This window comes from Lampetra planeri, chromosome 6 (genome assembly GCF_965212315.1).
Source record: "Lampetra planeri chromosome 6, kcLamPlan1.2.h2, whole genome shotgun sequence".
NCBI classification, from domain to species: Eukaryota; Metazoa; Chordata; class Hyperoartia; order Petromyzontiformes; family Petromyzontidae; genus Lampetra; species Lampetra planeri.
The window spans coordinates 9187201-9207045 of record NC_136112.1 but is presented as its reverse complement, the minus strand read 5'-3'; the positions used below and the strand labels follow the sequence as shown (position 1 = coordinate 9207045).

General features: G+C 49.6%; 1 protein-coding gene across 4 annotated transcripts in view; it reads right to left on the bottom strand.

The window, feature by feature from the left end:
- LOC144719507 (RIMS-binding protein 2-like) overlaps nucleotides 1-19845 on the bottom strand; it is a 148574-nt gene that overhangs the window by 104678 nt on the left and 24051 nt on the right. For all 4 annotated transcript variants that reach the window (XM_078595495.1, XM_078595497.1, XM_078595494.1 and 1 more), the window contains 3 exons: nucleotides 14168-14296; nucleotides 11172-11351; nucleotides 10286-10417 (listed from right to left, as the gene is read on the bottom strand). In XM_078595495.1, the coding sequence (XP_078451621.1) occupies nucleotides 10286-10417; nucleotides 11172-11351; nucleotides 14168-14296 (441 nt within the window). The remainder of the gene's footprint in view (nucleotides 1-10285; nucleotides 10418-11171; nucleotides 11352-14167; nucleotides 14297-19845) is intronic.

Here is a 19845-nt window from a genome sequence, read left to right as displayed (position 1 = left end):
GGTAAAGCGACAATTTTTCGATTTAAAGCTTTCGTGACTTCAGGGATTCATCTTCTTGGTTCTTTCGGTAAAGTCACACAGAAGGGAAATAATAAAATAATAAAAATAAAACATAATAAAATTATTCTCACGACGTTTCGGCCACAACGCAAGCAGCCGTCCTCAGGTGAAGACCACGTCTGTCGGGGAGACATTCATTCAGACGCTGTCTCCCCGACAGACCTGGTCTTCACCTGAGGACGGCTGCTTGCGTTGTGGCCGAAACGTCGTGAGAATAATTTTATTATGTTTTATTTTTATTATTTTATTATTTCCCTTCTACGTGACTTTACCGAAAGAACCAAGAAGATAAAGCGACAATGTTTAACTAAACAAGTTTACGATAATTACCGTGCCCCCACAGTCACTCCCATCACTATGTGGCCTTCCCAAAGTCGGAGGAATTCTGGGTGCTGCCGAGGGAGTGAGCTCTGTCAATGAACTCTCCTCCACTCGTTGTGCTCTCAGTGTCCAGGAGGGACGGATGTTTGTTTGTTTTTTTATTTCATTTTGTTACGGTCGTCAGCGACCCAAGGTGAGACCATCAAACTTGCACCTCGTGAGAATCCATTTACTCGGAGGAGGCCGTGCTCATTTTTTCCCCTTTCTCCTGCTCTCACTTGTCAACCAATTCAAGGCTTGAGTCCAGGATCTCAAAGTGTTGTTTCATTACCGTACCGGGGGGGCTTAATCTTCCAAAGCCCCACAGGAATGAGGAGCGCGGGCTCGAAACCCGAACGGAATATTAAACGACCCGCGTTACTCACGAATTACTTTCCGAATGAAACGATTTGACGGTGAATATTCGTAATCGCTAGCACTCAGGTGATTTCTCTTTTTTTTCGCTACCCTCCTTGGTTGCTCGTTGAACATTTGGGGAATATATATATTTTTTATTGGCTTTCAGCCAGCCCCGTAATAATTCATTTAAACCCGGCAAGTGATGTGTGAACCCACAGATCTGGCTTTTCATCTTTAAGTTGACGGGGGTGGGGCGGAGGGGGAGGGGCGTCTCAAGAAGGTCACTCTGACCATCTGCAATTTAAAGTCAAAGCAGATTCAACAAATGGCTCCTTAAGGCCAGCCTCGTCAGCACTGGCACCGCATGTTAAATCAATCTCCGGCAAAGAGAGAAAAAAACAGGAGATATTAAAATGCAACATGACAGTGTGCACAGGGGAACGCTGCCGTGACCGTAATTATTAGCGCGCTGCATGATTTGATCTGTCCGCTCGGCAGTAAAAAATGGGTGCTCCACAGCAGAGGTCGCAACCGGGTACCCGATACCCGTACCCTACCCGATGCCCGGCTACCCGTACCCGGCCGGGTACGGGTTCGGGTACCCGTTTGCGACCCTGGTGCGGCCGGGTACGGGTAGGCCGTGAGTCACTGGTGAGTAACCGTTTGTCACTCTTTTCGGGTAGGGTACGGGTAGCGTACGGGTACCCATACCCGGCCGGGTACGGGTTCGGGTACCCGTTTGCGACCCTGGTGTGGCCGGGTACGGGTACGGGTAAGGAATCAAAACCCATTTGCGACCTCTGCTCCACAGTTAGTCGATTGGCAAGCCTAGCGCGCATTGGGGGTAAAGTGTGGGTAATTGTATCTCTTCCGAAACGTTTGGTGTGAAGCAAGAAATTGCAGGGCTTCTCCTTTGAACCTCCACCTTTATTTTTAGATTACATTTGTTTCCTTTGCCATTGTTTTCCTTTGCTCCAGGTACGTGTTTATTTTGTTCCCACACTTCTGCATGAGGCAGGTGTATCGTGAAGGGTACTTTTAAAATTTGCTAATTCTGTTACGAAAAGTGCCTCGTTCCAGCGATATTTTAATTTTATTTTTAAATGCTGATACTTTGAATAGAGCTGCAGCGGTGCATCAATTCATGGATTAATATCAAATGTTAAACTTGTAACGACGCATCGACCCGCGCGTGTAAGATCCAACGCGTTTCGATCGGTACGTGTGCCATGTAACGCGACATTTGCAGGCAGCTCTTGAGAGCCCCTAGAGAGGACCACGTGACCTTCTCTTGCACGCCGGCCACATATATTGGAAGAGCACCCACACCTTGCCCCACAAGACACGACCTGCCGATCAATCTACTGTGGTGCGCCTGGATGTACAGAGGCTGGACGGACAGAGGCTGGAGCGGGTGGCTGGGGCGTGGGGGGTTAAGAAACCTGCACCGTTGTTTCGTCTGCCACGGATCGAATCGAATTGGTGACCTCACGATGCGGTTTGCGAAGCATAACGCCACGGCAGCATCTCCCTTCATCACTTGTGCTTCACCGGAAGTACGTGTTGTTGTGAACTATCACGATTAAGGGTCACAATTCCAATTAGGAATTAAAATAATTTTTACAATGCGGTGCACTGCAACTTATTCGCACAATGACGATTTCATATCTGGAAAATCGTACGCACAGGAATCAATATTGGTCAATGAATCACTGTATCGCTACACCGCTACTGTTAATGATCTCTCGGTCTTTACTGAATTGGCACAATGCAAGATGCAGCACTCGCGTACTGCTGAAGAACGTACTCGTCAGTACGTATTTACAGGTCAGGTGTGGGTTTTCATCAGGTGTAGTGACCAGGTATTCTGTATGAATAGAAGCACTATTACACATACACTACAGTGTTAAACATCACAGTGAAAATACCCCAATAGTCACAGTATTTCGATTTAAAGCTTTCGTGACTGCAGGGATTCATCTTCTTGGTTCTTTCGGTAAAGTCACGTAGAAGGGAAGTAATAAAATAAAATAATAAAAATAAAACATAAAATAATTCTCACGACGTTTCGGCCACAACGCAACAGACAGACCTGTTCTTCACCTGAGGACGGCTGCTTGCGTTGTGGCCAAAACGTCGTGAGAATTATTTTATTTTATTATTTCCCTTCTACGTGACTTTACCGAAAGAACCAAGAAGAAGTCACAGTATTGGTACGGTGTGGTGTCACACCGCACACGTTATTTACAAATGGCCGAGAATGCAACACCGAACGAGCACGGAGAATTGAAGTTGCGCTTAAAGAGATTGATTTAATTCGCCCCTTGACCAAACAAAATCGACCCAAAACGTGGACCCGAACTGCCGCCAGATTCTGCCACCGCCGCCGACACGCTCGCTCCGCGGCCGGAACTTGCCGAGCTCACCTGGCCCTCGCCCTTCGCAGGGACACAGAGCGGGGCAGCCCAGCGCCCCTTGGCCACTGCCGCGCTCTTGCCGTGCTCCCGATGGCTATTTTTGTTGATGTATTTTGACGGACGCAAGAGCCGACGGTGCTCGCAAGAGCCGATGTCGAACGTCGTGCCCCGGTGTTGATTGTCAATGCGCGGAGCGGGAGATGCACAGCTCGGTGGCGATCGCAGCCGCTTCCAGAGCGCGGCCACTCCCAGGCTTGTCGGCCTCTCAGAGTTAAATCAGCGGCAGAGAAGATCCCAACACCCCCCTGTGGTGCCCCCCAACAACACCCACCCCCCACCCGCCACCGCCCCCGCCCAGCCACCTTTCTTTCAAAACATGCACATGAATTCTCCAACAGAGAGCCTTCCACTGGCTCATTAGCACCATCATCATTATCCACACGAAGACAGAATTAATGCGTTACTTTCCGCACAAGTTTCGTGTCACGCCGATTTTAATGAGTAAGGGTTTGGGCTGGAAGGCATGAATAATAATTCCAATCTGTGAAAGACGAGAAAATCCATTAAAAGGGGAGCGATTAATGCAGGTTGGGAACAAATAAGAGTAATCCCGTAAGTGCATGTGTAGCGACATCGCGGGATGTCACTGTGTAGTGCCGGCCCTGGAGAGGCACGGCATGCGGTGTAGCGACATCGCGGATACCACACTATGGTGTGGGTGTAGTATCGGCCCTAGAGGGGCTCTGGATGGCACCACGCTTGGCGTGCAGTGCCAGCCCTACAGGATAGAGTGTGGGAGTGCCAGCCGTAGGAATGAGGTTACTAAAGGCCATTGACCCAAGAGGACACGTGACCAGTTAAGTCTACAAAGGGGCCTCGAGTGAGGGCTAGGGGTGGTCACGTGGTCGGGGTCCAGATCCTATTCGAGGATTCTGGAAGGTGGTCATGGCCAAGGGCGGAGCCAGCCACGCCGCAGAGAATAAAAGCCGGGTCCCCCAGAGGGGTCGGCGTTGTTGTTCACCCTGAAGAAACCTTCGTCTACGTTCTACGTCCTACCGAGTCTCCAACACGTGGACCTAGACCCAAGCTGTGGTCCCGGTCCGTAGTAGCTAGTTATGTTGTAATTAGTGTAGTTAGCCTGGTGGTCACCACCATAGGTTGTTATTCTGTTAAGGGGCAGTTACCCCGTGTGTTGGTGTCAAATAAATGTGTTGCCTCCAAGAGTACGTCTGCGACTCAGTTGAACTCACTACACATGCAAAGAACACCTTTACATTAAAATATGCCCGTGTCACACAAAGCAGATGCTTTCATAGTGGCAGCTGACACGGCGATTAGTTACCATTTTCTAGTGTTCACAAGAATAACTGCACAGGATGTACGTGTCCATTGATAACAAAACAAAAAAATGAAGCCAATTCATATTTCCATTGAAATCAATGCCTTAAAAGAAGAAAAAATGTAAATATACTCTCTTAAAGCAGCGAAAATTAACTGTGCTTGTGCATCACTGCCAACACAGTCATCGCCAAATAATTTGTTTAATTACTATTTTCGAACGCTTTTATTTTTGTATTAAATATTTAACATTGCGCCCCAAAGACGGTTAAACTTCCCATTTGAATGTCAAACGTCTCCACCCGCTTGGCACCCAGCCCATTCCCACGCAGCCCACGCTGCTAGCGCCATGCCAGCGTGTTACCTTGGAAGTGACTAGTTATTTGTATGTATGCATGTACGTTGAACGTCTTTCGCACCGCATATAGCCAACCGTGCTAATCGGAGGTGCGGGGGGAGTGACAACAAACTAATCACATGAAAGCAGTTCTAAAGAAATTCGTTTTCCAGTCTAGACTTAAAAAGTGCATAATTTATGGCCAAGTCAGTCGCACATGAAGTCCCTACTACTGTGAAGCTGCCAAGCGAACGGCCATGAACGGTCGCACGAACGCCCAGTGTAACTTGATTTTAATTTTTTACCTACGTGACTTTACCGAAAAAAACCTAAGAATAACTTGCACTGTTGCACGCTCCTGCACGCGAGGTTTTGATTGCGGATACGAGAGCTTCCTTTGCACGGTGTGATTCTATAACCCGATCATTTGGTGGCTCTCACACGATGGCCTTCCCCTCGTCGTATCAATATTCCCTTGTTGCTCACGCAGATTTCAAAAGCACTTGTAAAGTACCCAGCAGCGCGTCACAGGATTGTTGAAGTGCACAATGCTTCATCTGGGTTTCAAATTGACCGCCGAGTTAAGTGTTTTGCCGAATTGATCATCGCGAGAGGACGCTGCTTCTAATTTTTCTTAAAATTGACCGCCGACTCAAGGGTGCACGCATGCATTGTTTTGAAAGGCGTCCGTTAATTAAGGACAGTGCTCTCTTTAGTGGTCGCACTGCAATTAAGTGTCGGTGCGTGCGTGCGTGCTCGTGTAAGGACATTGTCAGCGAACAGCCAACACGGCTGAGATGCTGGGTCAGAATCCGTGTTTGACCACCTGTGATAAAGCCAAGGTCTTGATTGTAGTCTCAGTCCGCTTGCCAATGACTGGCCATCATAAAAAACCATTTCACATTAAAATGTACGTTTTCACTTAATATGGCCAAACATCAGCTCTGTGAATGTAAATGATCCGTTTTTTTGCCTTTCAACACAGTTTGTTCTCACCCCCGAGCTTGTGAGAAAGTCGTGCCCCTCAGCGTGTTGTTGCAAGATAATTTTAAGATGTTCAAGAAGTTATTTTAAAATATATACTTTTATGTGCCAGTCTCTATCACACAAGGTTGCACTGCTTTGCGAGAGTTCCAAGCGGTGCTTTCGTCTGGTGTCGCCGAAAACAGAATTAACATAACATTTAGGGAAGACGGATAAAAAAAATAATAAGCACTTCAAATGGACATTCAATGATTTCAACTGGTACAGAGAATATAATCAGCCACCTCACTCCCATCAATCTTCTCTCCAGAAAGTGATGGCAAACACAAATAACGGACACTCGCATCTGCAGGGACATGCAATTTAAATGTAAAGAAGCGCCATCACCGCCTCGAAATTCCAACGTGTCATCACGCGGCTGTAAGCAGAGTGGCGTGCACAGAGGGCATGCCTGACGGACGTGAGGCTCCAGCTACCCTTGCCTCTACGAGGGGTCCAGGCTGTGGTTGGCATGGACCCAGTGCAAGCAATGAAATGGAGCCCCTGTCACATTTCCCACCCTTCTCCCGTAACCCCTGCCACCGCCCCCCCCACCCCAGCTCCAGGCTGTGGGCCCCCGTTGCAGTTGAACCACCTGCACACTTGACAGGTGCAACTCGAGGTTTGAGGTTTGATGGGGGTGGAACCCAGGAATATCGGTGGACTCAATAAAGCGATGGGTAGCATTGCTAATACTCGCAGAACAGCAAGTCTGCTGGGCGCTGCGAGTACCGGCTCTCAGCTGCTATAAGTATACACGAGGCACGCGACGATTCAGTCCACCGGCGGTTTGATCAATTGTCACAATTTGAGGTCACTATTTGATTTAAATCGATTTTTTTTGTGTCTCAACTGTTATTGCCTCTTGCATGTTTTGTCTTCACCCGTCCAGTGGTGTAAGGTAACATTAACATATCGTTTGCATAAAATTCGTAATAAAAACAATAGTGAAATTATATTCTAAGATGCACAATTCGACGTGCGTGTTGTGCGCGTGAGAATTCCGTCTTAATCCACTAATCTATCCCTTTGCTTCGTGTGCGGTGCAAAAGCCACAGGAGGGTCCTTAGCACGAGCACAGAGGGAGGAGAAGCGAAATGCTGCCGTCGTAAATGCTGCCATGACGCCACCACAGACAATTAGAAACGTAGTGTTCAACGTACCACATTGTGGTGATTAGTCATTCCAAACGAAGACACAATTATAGAATTACAGAAGTAGGAGGGGGGAAAATTGTTAAACGCTCTCTCTTGCTGTAACACAATCGATAAATCGCTCCTCCACGGAGGCCATGAATGACATTAGGTGCTGACGTTACAGATTGTGCGCGCGCGGGCGCCGAGTCTTCGCGCTGCTGCTGCTGCCACTCATTTTACTGTTCACTAAGCCATGGCATTGCGGCGCGGCCAGGTGCAATGTGGGGGGGGGGGTTATATGCAATGAAGGAGTGGGCAGGAGGGGGGTGCGCGGATGCGGGGAAGAGGGAAAGCGTGGGATGGAGCCGGAGGACAGGGAAATGGCTGACAAGCTCATCAAAGCCCGCGTGCCACTCACGACTAAATGCCGAAAGTTATTTTCAAAGTCCACGACGCACGCTTAAGCTGTGACGCCGGCTTTCATCCGAGCCAGTCTATGCGATGCTCGTCGTTCTTTTGCCAAGCCTATTGCCGTGCCCCGATAAAGGATCCCGGTTTTATAGGGGGGATTGTGAAACAGACAGGCAGGCAGAGACACGTACGCACGGCTACGAATGAAATGCCTGGAGCATGCCACGTGGGCTCTTTTTTTTTTATAAAATATTTTTTTGCAGTAGATTCATCTATTTAATTATAACATGCAGCTATATATTTATTTATTTTATATCGCTGCGGTGCTCACATGTGTGGCAGAGCCGTGACTCTCTGTGCCATTTCACCCACCGCTCAGCGACCCTCTAAGGCCTGTAATTCCATAACCATTAACCTCATAATCTCAACTTCTTAGGCCCTTCACTTCTGGTGTCAGCTTTGATTAAAACTCGCATTATAAGCTTCATCCATTGACAATTGCACTTAAAGCGTTCAGATTAGCAGCCAATTCTCCCTACGAATCAGAAATATGTTAGTTCTGCTAAATATTATCATGATAAATACGGCAGTGTCATACGTAACTTGATCATTTTAAATGTATAGCCCTTTGTCAATCCACTGCTGGATAAAGACTTCCCCATGCCGTATCGGTGTTTTGGGGTTGTTTGCGCATACTTCCCCAGTACTGGTTGGTGCACCGGGGAGACATATCCGGGATTAGATATCACTTGCCACTGATGTTATTTTTGGCCGGGAATCTAACTGGGGTGGCGAGGTTCATTGCGCCGTGGGGCCATCCACCCGGGCCCCCCTGCTTAAACCGATAGGCAACTATCGGGTTAAATTCAACAGCAACAAAGTGTCAATATTTCCCTTGATAACCGCATTGTAGCTGCCAAGCAATTGTACACATTGTAACCGTGTTGATAGATACTCTTTTGAGCAATTAATAATTCACACTCGCCCCAGGGTCGAGATTCCATTCCAGAATTCATTATTTAGTTTTGCCTCGTTTATACCGTCTAATTTGTATTTGTCGCTCTCCTTTTAGTCTCATTATTATAGTTTTGCTCAATCAATTACCGCCTAAATACAGCGGCATATCAAAACATAATGAAAAGCAAGACTTCAGTTTTGTCTCTTCACGTAAATATTCAAGAGCTTTTCATGAAATCAGTCAACTGGCCCTTTTATTCCTTTATCATCCAGGAGAGTTGGTGTAAGCAAGCTCTATACCCGTTCCACTTCTACTTGGTCTCATCAGCAGCATGAGACTTGCTCAAAAAATTCCGCAAGCTCGCCACGTTATACCACAGCAAGAGCCACTCAATTTTACACAACGAGGCTCTGCTCAGTGCAAAATAGCAACATTCACCACGCTGGGCAGAGAGGGTTAGTACCTAGCACATTGTGTAAACGTCGCCACTAGGGAGACAAAGGCGGCCAGGCGTGGTGCTGGCCACCCACCCTCTCGTGTGCCACAGTGCTGGTCTTCATAGGTGCTACTCACTAACAACAGACACTTGCTCCTACAGCCTGCAAAGGCTATACGGGGATCTTTAGCTTTGTAACTTGCAGCCCTCTTTCAAGCCATTGCTGGATAAAGGTCTCCCAATGCAGTGTCGGTCACGGCAATTATTTGACCATACTTCACTGTACTTGGTCAGTGCGGGTTGGTGAAAGCGAATATCACTTGCCAGTGATGTTAGCGGAAATCCAACTCAGGTCCCTGGTCTCATAGCGAGTGCGCCGACGACTGCACCACCGCTGCACCTCCCCGTCCCCTCCCCTCCGGCACCCAGTAAATTATACCACTGTACTGGCAGATAACCATCGCGAAGATTTTAAGAAGAAATGGGGGGGGGGGGGGGGGGGCGGGGAAATAAATGCCCGTGCTGAGCCGTTTGCGAAGGAGCCTTATTGAGGAGTGCTCCGTCTGCCTCTGCTGAAAATTAGTGACCACCGGCCCAGCAGTGACTTTGTAGAGGAGGCATCCATTACCCCGATAACCGCGTCCGAGCCAAGGAAGCACCGAGGAGAAGGAGCCAAAAGGTTCCTATGCTCTAACCTCTCGTGATTAAATGTCAACCGGGGGAAGTCGTGGGGGACGGGGGAGGGGGGGGGGGGCGAGATTGCGGTGGCGGCTGGCCGCCGGGGTAGCAGCTCAGGCGATGATTCAGGGGACAAAAAGTTTCATTTGCTGTGTGCGGAGACTCATTGTTCCTACTGAAAGCGGGGCTTCATTTCTCACCGCATCCTTTTGGGGTCCACGGCAGACTGGGGAGGTGGCACAACCAAAGCGACAGGGATACTGGATGCGGTGTGCCGGTTGCGATAATATTTTTCGGGCCGCAGGTAGACTCGGGGATTCCCGTGACTAGCAGCCACAGCTCGAGTGGGAGGCATACTGGATGTGGTGTGCTGGGCATGAACATTTATTCCAGGTCCTTGACAACAGCTGAAATTAAGCCCTGTTTGCTCGATCGTATACGAGACCGACTGCTCCCACCGACAGTAGACGAGACCCATTGTCTCGATTGACAGTAAATCGGCCTTAGCACATACAAAGGTACACTCTACGTGTACATTAATTCACACCCCCGCTACTCCAGTTTGAGCTTTGAGCGCGCAAAGGAATGCTCCATGCTCTGAATTAGCACCGAACGCGAGCGTGCAGAAGTTCTCTCCACACTCCCTTCAATTCCCACTGGGTTGCACAAAATAAACTTGGTCACAGCGCCGGTACCTCGGCACAACAAAAAAGTCAAGGGCTGGAACCCATTCAGTAGCCCCCCCCTGCTCGGAGTGGCTCCTCGACTCACCTTGTCCGGCGAGGGCAGCGATGGCGGCCGCTTGCCTGTCGCCACGGAGAGCTGGCGCTGCAGACGTAGCACCTCCTTCTGCGAGGCCACGAGCAGCCGCTCCGTGTCGCTCTCCGGCTCCACAAGCCCCTCCTGGACACGACAGCGCGGGGAGGCATGCACACACATGGTCAAATTAGGCACGTATGGAGCAACAGGCGCGTAACTAGAGCAGGGACGACTCGTCGGACCAAGTTTACTGATCGACGTGCAAAATTGTCATCGACGGAGTTGATTACTCGGGCCACAATAATCATGGCAGCCGCAACGCAGATCCCACCCATCACCTGCTATCCACAGTGGCACAGGAGGGGAAACATTTGCTTGTTTATCCTGTATGCAGTAAGTTCTGGTGTGGGTTTCGTGCAAATGTTGGTTTTGCTCTTATTAGTTTGCACATTCCCACGCTGCAATGTCCTATATCTGCTGCCACTGCCAACGGTCTTAGGCAGGCTCATGTTGACTGAACTGAAGTTGATGTTTTTTTAATAAATCTGATATTCCGGCTGGAAGTTTATAAAAGCACAAAGACAATTCCATAACAATGCAAAATACAACCACGAAGTGGTGGGAAACTGACACTGTGCGTGATATTATGAAATTACGTGGCACATTATCGCTTTGTGAAAAATGATATCGCGACAATTGACATACTACGGAAGGTAACTCATACCGTGGTATATTACATCGCGATGACCGTCATGCCGTGGAAAACCATATCAGACAGCGAACAATGATTTCGCGATAACGGTCGCATCCGCACGTAACGCCATCGCGTGACGGACACCGATGGCGCGGCGCCACTATCGCGGTCGTGTGGGTGCGAACGGGACACGCGTGGCCGTACGGGAGCAAGCAGGTGCAGCAGGTGTCGCAGGCGGTACACCTCCCTCTGCAAGGCGTCCACCTGCTTGTCCTTGGAGAGCAGCGCCGCCGCCTGGCTGCCCAGGTCCCGCGCTCGCTGCCGTGCGAACGCCTTGCGGTACTGCTCCACCGCCTGCAGCTTGAGTGGCGCCGGCGTCGTGGCCTGTTGCACGGAGTGCACCGAACGCCACGTTGCTGCGACTCCATGAATGACGCACGGCCGACACGAATCGTGTCGGGTGGGGCGGGGGGGGGCCCGCCACGGCTCGTTTCTTGAGGCTCTGTAGACTCAACCTCTTCATGCCCCCCTACTCCCTGACCCCCCCAATACTGCCTCCATTAGCCCACTCACCCTCCTCCTCCCCTTTCCTATGCAGATCGAGGGAGGTGACTGCAACATTTTATTAAAGTTAGTTTTAACAATACTTAATTTGGAGCTTTCGTGACTGCAGGAATTACTCTTTGGTTCTTTCGGTAAAGTCACGTAGTTAGTTGGGTTAGGTTATGCCCAGGAAATACCTACTTTAGTCATATATTTCCATCATGTAAACATATATCTTTTTTTTACAAAAAACCCAACACTGAGTTTCAGTGGAGTAAGAGCCCCCACTGAGTCCGTGTTTCCGTCTCGCGTTGATGGGCCCTCTCGAGCAGCGAGCCGTGGGTCCGGGTCACAAATCCGGGCCGAGCTCCCACTTGGTAGGTTCACAAATCAGGCCGCATTTCTCCGTGGTGGCCGTGAAAACATGGAAACGTAGCATCAGTGTCATAACACAAGCGGGCACTCACTCGATTGTGCCTTTGTCAGAGAGGCGAGCAAAAAGGTGTTAAGAAATAATCATGAATTTTGAACTCTCGGATTTCGATTTAAATTCACCGAGTCTGAATATGGAAAAATCCAGAAACGTATGTACGTATGCGGCATAATTTTAATTTTAAATGATTTTAATATGTATTATATTTTATTTAATATTTATTCTTAATGGCAATTAATGAGAGTTGGGGGGGGGGCATACGCAGCCGAGAGGCACAGCGGTAGCACATTCAGCGCAGTGGGAAGCCCTTCATCCCTCTGGGGATAAAAAAAACTAAGTACCACTTTGTGGTGAAGTAAAACTACTGAAACTAAACAATGTTTTTATTTTACCAGGTATGGCCCCCCACTGAGCTACACAGTTCAATGTTAGGAGCGACCTGGCCATAAATGATAGCTCAGCGAAGCGACTTATCACGTGGAAATTTATAGCAGCCAAATACTCTCAGCACATATTGATTCTAAATGTGGAGGGAAACACCGGAGGACTCTGGGAAAAACCCACGCGACCACGGGGAGAACACGCAAACTTCAAATATACAGCAGGCGTCAGGGTCGGGATCGAACCCACAACTTCATGGACACCAGGCGAGGTAGTTAACGTCTCACAACCGTTGCGCCCACAGTGGATGTGCTAGAGAAAGAACTACCGCTGCCACAACTGTGTGGAATTGACGCCGCTGGCTCAAGGCTCTGAAGTTAAGCAACACCCTTTGGGCCCAACTGTGCTGGAAAAAAACACGGATTTGGTTTGTATAATAGCGGACCTCAAAGGTCAGAGCTGTCGAATTTACGGCAGCGGGAGAGTACTCTCAAGTTAAATTGTTCACTCGCATTCATTTTTCGAACATGAAGCCCTCCGCATACCGTGTGGGTTGGGGGGATTATTTTGACCACACTTCACCATTCCCAATCAGTGTGGTGTGGGCGAGGAGCGTGAACGTGGTATACAGGAGGTCGTGAGTTCGATCCCGACCATGACTCATGTAAATCTGTAGTTTGCACGTTCTTCCAGTGGTGGCATGGATTTTTCTCCGGGTCCTCCGGTTTTTCCCTCCACATATAGAAACATGCATTTACAGTATTTGGGTGCGATGCATTTCCACGTGATAACCCACTTCATTGAGATCTCATTAGTGGCCAGATCGCTTCAGAGAAAGAGCTATGTAGCTCTGTGGGCCTTACCTGGTAAAATACAAAGTTTAGATTTAGTTTAGCGTGGACGTGGATGTTGCTGTGCTGCCCTCTGCTGCCCACGTTGTAGCCTCCCTCCGCGACAGCCCATGACAATCTGTTTTGTGCACGGCGATGCGCAGGGTGATCCACCCATCCCAAGCGCTTATCCAGGCTCAACCCTGCTTAGGGTCCGATGATATCAGGTGGATTCCCATTCGTTTCGTCATAGACGCAAATCACTCTTTAGCTGACGAAACAAGTGCTCCGTGCAATACCAGGTACACGCACACGCGGAGATGCATTACATCTCCGTTAGGGATTCATTTAGCCCACTCTGTATGCACGGGCGAAATTAATGCAAATACAAGTAGATGTTTGGTTACACTTTGTGCAAGCGAGCAGGTACTTTCCGGTTTATGCACGATTAACTATTCATCGAAATTATTAACCTGGCTCGCATGTTAATTTTCAGACATCGTCGGATGGCCCAGCATTCCCAGTAAATTCGATACACTCCCGCAAGGCGCCCATGCCGTTCTGGGACGATCACTGAACAACTCCACCGTCCTTCCCCGCTGGTAGAGAATGGACGGCGTCTTGAGACGCAGTCGCACTTCAAGGGATTTTATAACCCAAATCGCACAGCGTTCTACTTTAAGGCGCCACTTTAAAAAATAAACTCCGACATTCACTTCTACCAGAAACTTAACCCGATTTATCCTGTTGAACAAAGTTTCCGCATACGCGAATTGTGCATTCGCGAGCGTTTTAACGAACGCAACCCTCGCAAATGGAGAGGGGTTTACTGTATTATTTTTGGTCTCGCTTGACCTCCCGACACGTTTGCCGAATTCACCGATCGCGTGAAAGAAACGCACCTCCGATTAGCACGACTGGCTACATACGGTGCGAAAGAAGTTCAACATACATACATACATACGCCAGGAGGATAGATGTTGACAAACTCCAGGATGGGGTGCGTCTCTCACCACCCTCATGTTGGCCTCCTGCAGCTTCTTGGCCCTCTCCTCGAGCCGCTTGGCAATGGCCACCAGCTCCGCGTTCTTCCTCTTGAGCCGCCGGACCTTGTCCTCGGTGTCCACGCTGCTGCTCTTGCGCTGCCCGCACAAAACGACGGACCACAGGGCGCAACGCGCTCGCTCACTCGCTCGCTCGCTCGAGGCCCCGCGCCGCCAAACTGCCCGCGGATGCGCGTACGCGGGCGGGCAGCCGTCCGCAGATGCAGGCGCACCCGGGCGTGTGCCATCGCGCAACCGCGCTTTATAAATAGACGAAAGTCGCATGCGGACGCACACTCGCACATGTCGACCCGAAAATAACCACGCTCAGCCGATAAACGCGCACACACTGCTCGGGTCTTAGAGCACAGCTGCTGCTGCTCCTACGGCTGCTGCTACAAGACAAAGATCCCCCATATAGTTGAAATAGACTTTTGGGACAAGTGTTGTGAGCGAACACCTACGAAGGCCGGCAAAGCACACGAGGAGGTGGGTGGCCAACACCACGCCCGTTCACCTTTGTCTCCCTCGTGGCGATGTTTACACATCGTACCTAGTGGAGGCTCAGGAGTGGTACAGATAATCATCACTGGTGTTGGCCATGAGCACGAATGGAACTCGGGTCACCGGCTTTGTAGCACACACACACACGCACGAGCACACACACATGCGCCCCCCTGCTCTTGCGTGGCTCGCGAGAACAGCTGCAGACATGTAAGCCACGTGCGCGCGTTTTCAAATATGCAACTGTAAACATTCTCAATTCAAAACGGGAAAGTAACGCACAAGTATAGTAAATGTGCTGCCACAAGACGCTGTTCTAATGCGTGCATGAGCAAGTTAGTGTTTGGCTTTCCATGATAAAGAGTAGCCTGATGGCATTAGACAGTTTAATATCAGTCGACATTTTCAGTTCGCGCACAATTCGTCATTTTCTGCTGGGAAAATTGAAAATATTTCCACGGACAAAGGAAAATGTATTGAAAAGGCCCGTTTGATGAAATGTTGCTCGCTACACACAAGCACTCAACAGGATTCATCTGTTGCCTTTGTGAGATGTTTTCTCTTCCCTTGATACTCGAATCTTGCTGCATGCAAAGCACCGCAAGGAATGGCGGATGACTTGGGGAGGCCTTGATCCAGCAGTGGATCGATCATGGCTGCTGACGGTAATACTGAATTCACACTTTTCCAATGCGACCAGGGGGGTATGTATCAATTCATTCCACAGTCAATTTGATGATTGGTCACAATGCTGGGGTCCTTACTCAATAAACAAAACAAAAATTGGTCTCATTTGACCTTCCCATTTGTATTATTTTCTCATTTATTCCGTCTCACTTTTCCTATCACGTTCACTTAATTCGTATAAATGTGACATTGTTATCTTTTCATCGCACACAATTTGCATACATTAAAATGAATATTTTCTCACACGCAGGATTCTATGCGTGCATCGTGAGCGTTAGGAATCGATGTCAATCGTTGCTTCGCCATAAGCCTCATGACCGGCACATCTCCTGCCGCCTTGGCACAAAGCACATGGCTGCAAAGATAAACAATTCATCGTCACACCTGTCACTGCACGGATGGACGCCGTTTCATTCGAGTGAATATGTGCAGGTGTAGATCGCTGAGAGTTCTAGGCACCACCCCCCCCAGCACCCTAGACATTCGGTTTGACGATTTCACTGGGCCAGGGAAAAGGGGCGGCCACGGGGGAAATCAAACCTCCAACCCACATGGGAGGCGTACGGGGATGTCCTTTGGAAGACGGCCGCCATAATCAGGGAAGTCTACACAAAACTGGACCACGTGGTCGCGCATGGAGCCTCATGCCGCGGTCCCATGACCAAGCAAAAATGTGAGCCCGTCCGGGTCTTGAAACTGGGCGAATCGGCTCAGCGCCGACTGCCCGGCTCGACTCGCGCGGTGCTGCCCGCCATGCTCGCTTTCACTCGCGTGGCGGTGGGCCAGGAAACCCGAGCTGCCCTGGGGAGTTGACCCCGAGAGGTCGTGGGATCAGCTCAGAAGAGCGACACACGTTTCCCGACGTCCCCCCCCCGCCTGAGTCAACTTCAGAGCCGGGTTTTTGTTTTTAAAACGAGAGGACAATAAGTAAACAAAGAAATAGCTTGGGGCAGGGTAGGCTAGCCCAGGCAGATGAGACCGTGATGGAATGGATTGGGGTGGGTATGGGTACGGAGGTGGGTATGGGTACAGGGGTGGGTATGGGTACGGAGGTGGGTATGGGCACGGAGGTGGGGTGGAAGACAGTGAGAGGAGCCAAGCTCGCAGAGCTACGCGGCTCTTGAAGCGACGAGCCTGTTGCAGAAACGTAGCAACGTTCCGAGACAAATGAACTCGGGGCAGAGGTGGCAGGAGACCCTCATTAAGCTCCGTCTGCTGGGAACACCAAAAACACTCAGACCACCACTCCTGGTTGTATCTGCCAACATCCACACATTAACCCAAAGGAATCCTTTGTTTGTTTGTTTCACGAGGGATTGAAGCCCTCCACACGTGCAGGGTGTAGCCAAGGGAGAGATATCCTGGCACGTGTCCCTGCTGCGGCAGTCTTAAGCCCCCCTTGGACCCACTCAGAGAGGCAAAAATTAGAATTGGTAAACAGTCTCTCCCAAGTGAGGCTTTGTTGGGATAAGGGTGTGCCACTTTCGTGTGAAACCCAAACACTGCATCGGATACACGGAGGCGATGACATGAACATGTGACCTGGTGGTCAGACTCTAAATCCTGGTTGTGTCCTTAATTTTTTGGGCCGTTACGCTCCTGTATATCATTCATTGCGCTGAATCGTCAGAAATGAGGATCGCAATTTAATTCAAGAATCAATTGTTTTTTAAACTGTTGTGAATGCAGTGACATCTAGTGGTTGGATGGGCTCATGTGAATCCATGACATTCAACGTGTATTCATTATCATTAGCCATGTTCAATTCACTGCTGGATGAAGGCCTCCCACAGACGTCACCATCTCTCACAGTCTTGCAACGTAACGACAACACCAACAATACATATGCAAAGCTAAACACGTCGATTGCTACACAAGTGATTCAAGGCACGTATCGTGAACGTTGGAACCCAGCGAACACCAAGAACATTTCCACTGGTGTTACATTCCAAGATACAGTACACTTATCTCTACACAACAAAGCGTGCAACTGCAAACATTATTTATCATCACCCCTGTCACTGTGCGACTGCACAGACGGGCGGCGTTTCATTGGCATGAACCAACGCGCGTGGAGACGCAGGCAAGGAGCGATGCAAACTCCTCCGCATTTATTCGGAGTATTTCCACCGTGGGTGGGTGCGTGGGTAACGCCGTTTCAGGAACCAAACTCCATTCTGCACGACCCAGACGTGCCTACATCGCTCAGCTGCCAAGAGACGTCATCCCATGAGCGCTGACCTCCAGAAGTGGAAAAGCGTAACCAGGGAAGAGCCGATTGCACCCCGATTTGTTTTCGGGTCGCACCGCGTGTTGTTCGGCACAAAGTCCGACGTTTCACTCCACGTGCTGGGACCTTCTTCAGTTTCTGAACTCGGCTCCTGATGCAGCTCCCAGCACGCGGAGCAAAGCGCCCGACTTCGTGCCGATCAACATGCAGTACGACCCGAAAACATGTGGGAAAGCCATAGAGTGTAGCAGCGAAAGCAACGCAGTAGTACGGAAGAGCAGACTCATTGATGATCAAACATGGGGGATTGTTTGACCATACTTCACCACGCTGGTCAATGAGGGTTGGAGAAGGGGGAGGCCCAGGTCCACGTCATATAGCACTCATCACTGATATTAGTCGTGGCTGGGAATTTAACTGAAGGTAAAAGGGTTAAGGAGGCAGGGTTAAGGCCGCAGGGTTAAGGCAGCAGGCTGTGTTAACCACTGCGTCACCGCTCTTGAAAACTAAAAAAGGCAGTCAAAAAATGCAAAACTCGTGATAGAACATCGATCGCTCATTCCGTTTCAATAAAACTTTTCTTTGATAATGGGCAACTGTTCATCCAGAAACATTCTTCACATGCTGCTTCTATCAATGTCCCCAAGGTGTAAAGTAATTCATTATTCACTCGATCTCCCTGGCTTCTCTATCTCTCTGCTATGACAAATGGACCATTGCCCGAAAGGCCGCCTTTATATACATATATATGTTATTGACAAATGTGTTCAGTTTTTTTTGTCATTTGTCTTTTGCACCACCGCCAATGCAGCGTCGCAACAACAAAAAAAGCCCCAATACCTTTAAAAGGAGGACAACACGTCCATTAGTACGTGATCAGCACCATCTGCTGGCAGTTATTCAAACTTCTCTCGTCGATTGCTGGATCCTTTACAGCAGGGGTCTCTAACCCCCGGGTCCACGGACCGGTATCGGTCCGTGGCCTGTTAGGAACCGGGCCGCACCGCAGCAGCAGCAGGAGGTGAGAGCGGTGAGTCCGCGCGTGGAACCCGCCCCCATTGTTTTATTGACCACTTCCATCCGCGCCTCTTTTCCGCACTGCGCACTTGTCTCAGCCACAGTTTTGGTAAGTCCACAAGCTGCTAACCCCTAGTAGCCAAAATGAGTAAAAAACAAACGTCGCTGGAGAGCTTCTTTGAAAAGGGCAACAACTAGAAGCTTTTTGTAATTACTGGCAAAACGTCGTACTCAGATTGTAAATGTTGTGGCTTGGCTCTCCAACACACCGGTGTGCTGTAACAGTATACTACACTATACACTACTATACACTACACACTAGTGCTGTACTAGTGACGAATTGCCACGTTATGTTTACGTGACAACCCTTACCCGTTGGCTGTGTCGGGTGGTGGCGGGTTTAACGGCACATTTATCTATTTACGCGATCTAACCCAAAAAAAACCTCTTATCAATGTTTACTTGCTATGCACAAAATCCCGTTCAGCCAGCTACCCAGCTAGTTTCGGTGGCAATGGTGCGCAGGCCACGAACGACGACGGAGCAATTGTTCGGGTGGAGAGGAGCCCAGCCAGCAGCCAGTCGGGAAACTCGAGGCATCGGTTATTTTTAATGGTAGCATGACATCCAATAAGTGAGAAGCAGTCCCACCCCCTTGCATTATACCAGCAACTAAGGGCCATGTACGCTGGCTGTTATCTGGCGGTCACTTTTAGACTTCAAGCAGTAGACAACGTCCGAGCGTGAGCCTACGGACACCTGCACGTTCTCCGCAGCGGTGATTTGCACACGTAGCAACTCGTCCGATTGTTTCTACCCTTGTTCGATGCGAGAGTGGGCCGCGAGATGGACTCTCCTACACCACGGGGCTCTCCATCTTTTGGCAATTCCTGCGAGAAATTGTCCCGCACTGATCACCTGTCCAAGCAACATCGTCGTCCATCCGAGTTGCGTTTAAGCGTGTATGTTGAACTGCTTTTGCACCGCACGTAGCTAACCGTGCTAATCAGGGGTGCGGGTTCTTCAGGGGTAGGCATTGACCCACAGCATAGGAGCTGCGTTTTAGTGCGGGAGCGACTGCATCACTCGCGAGCTTTTGGGACCTGTGGAAGTTCGAGGAGCAGCACCGTGTGGAATGTTGCGGGGGGCATACTTTGCTCCGGGCTAAGCTTCTGTAAACAAAACTTGTTAATTCTAGATTTGAAGCTAC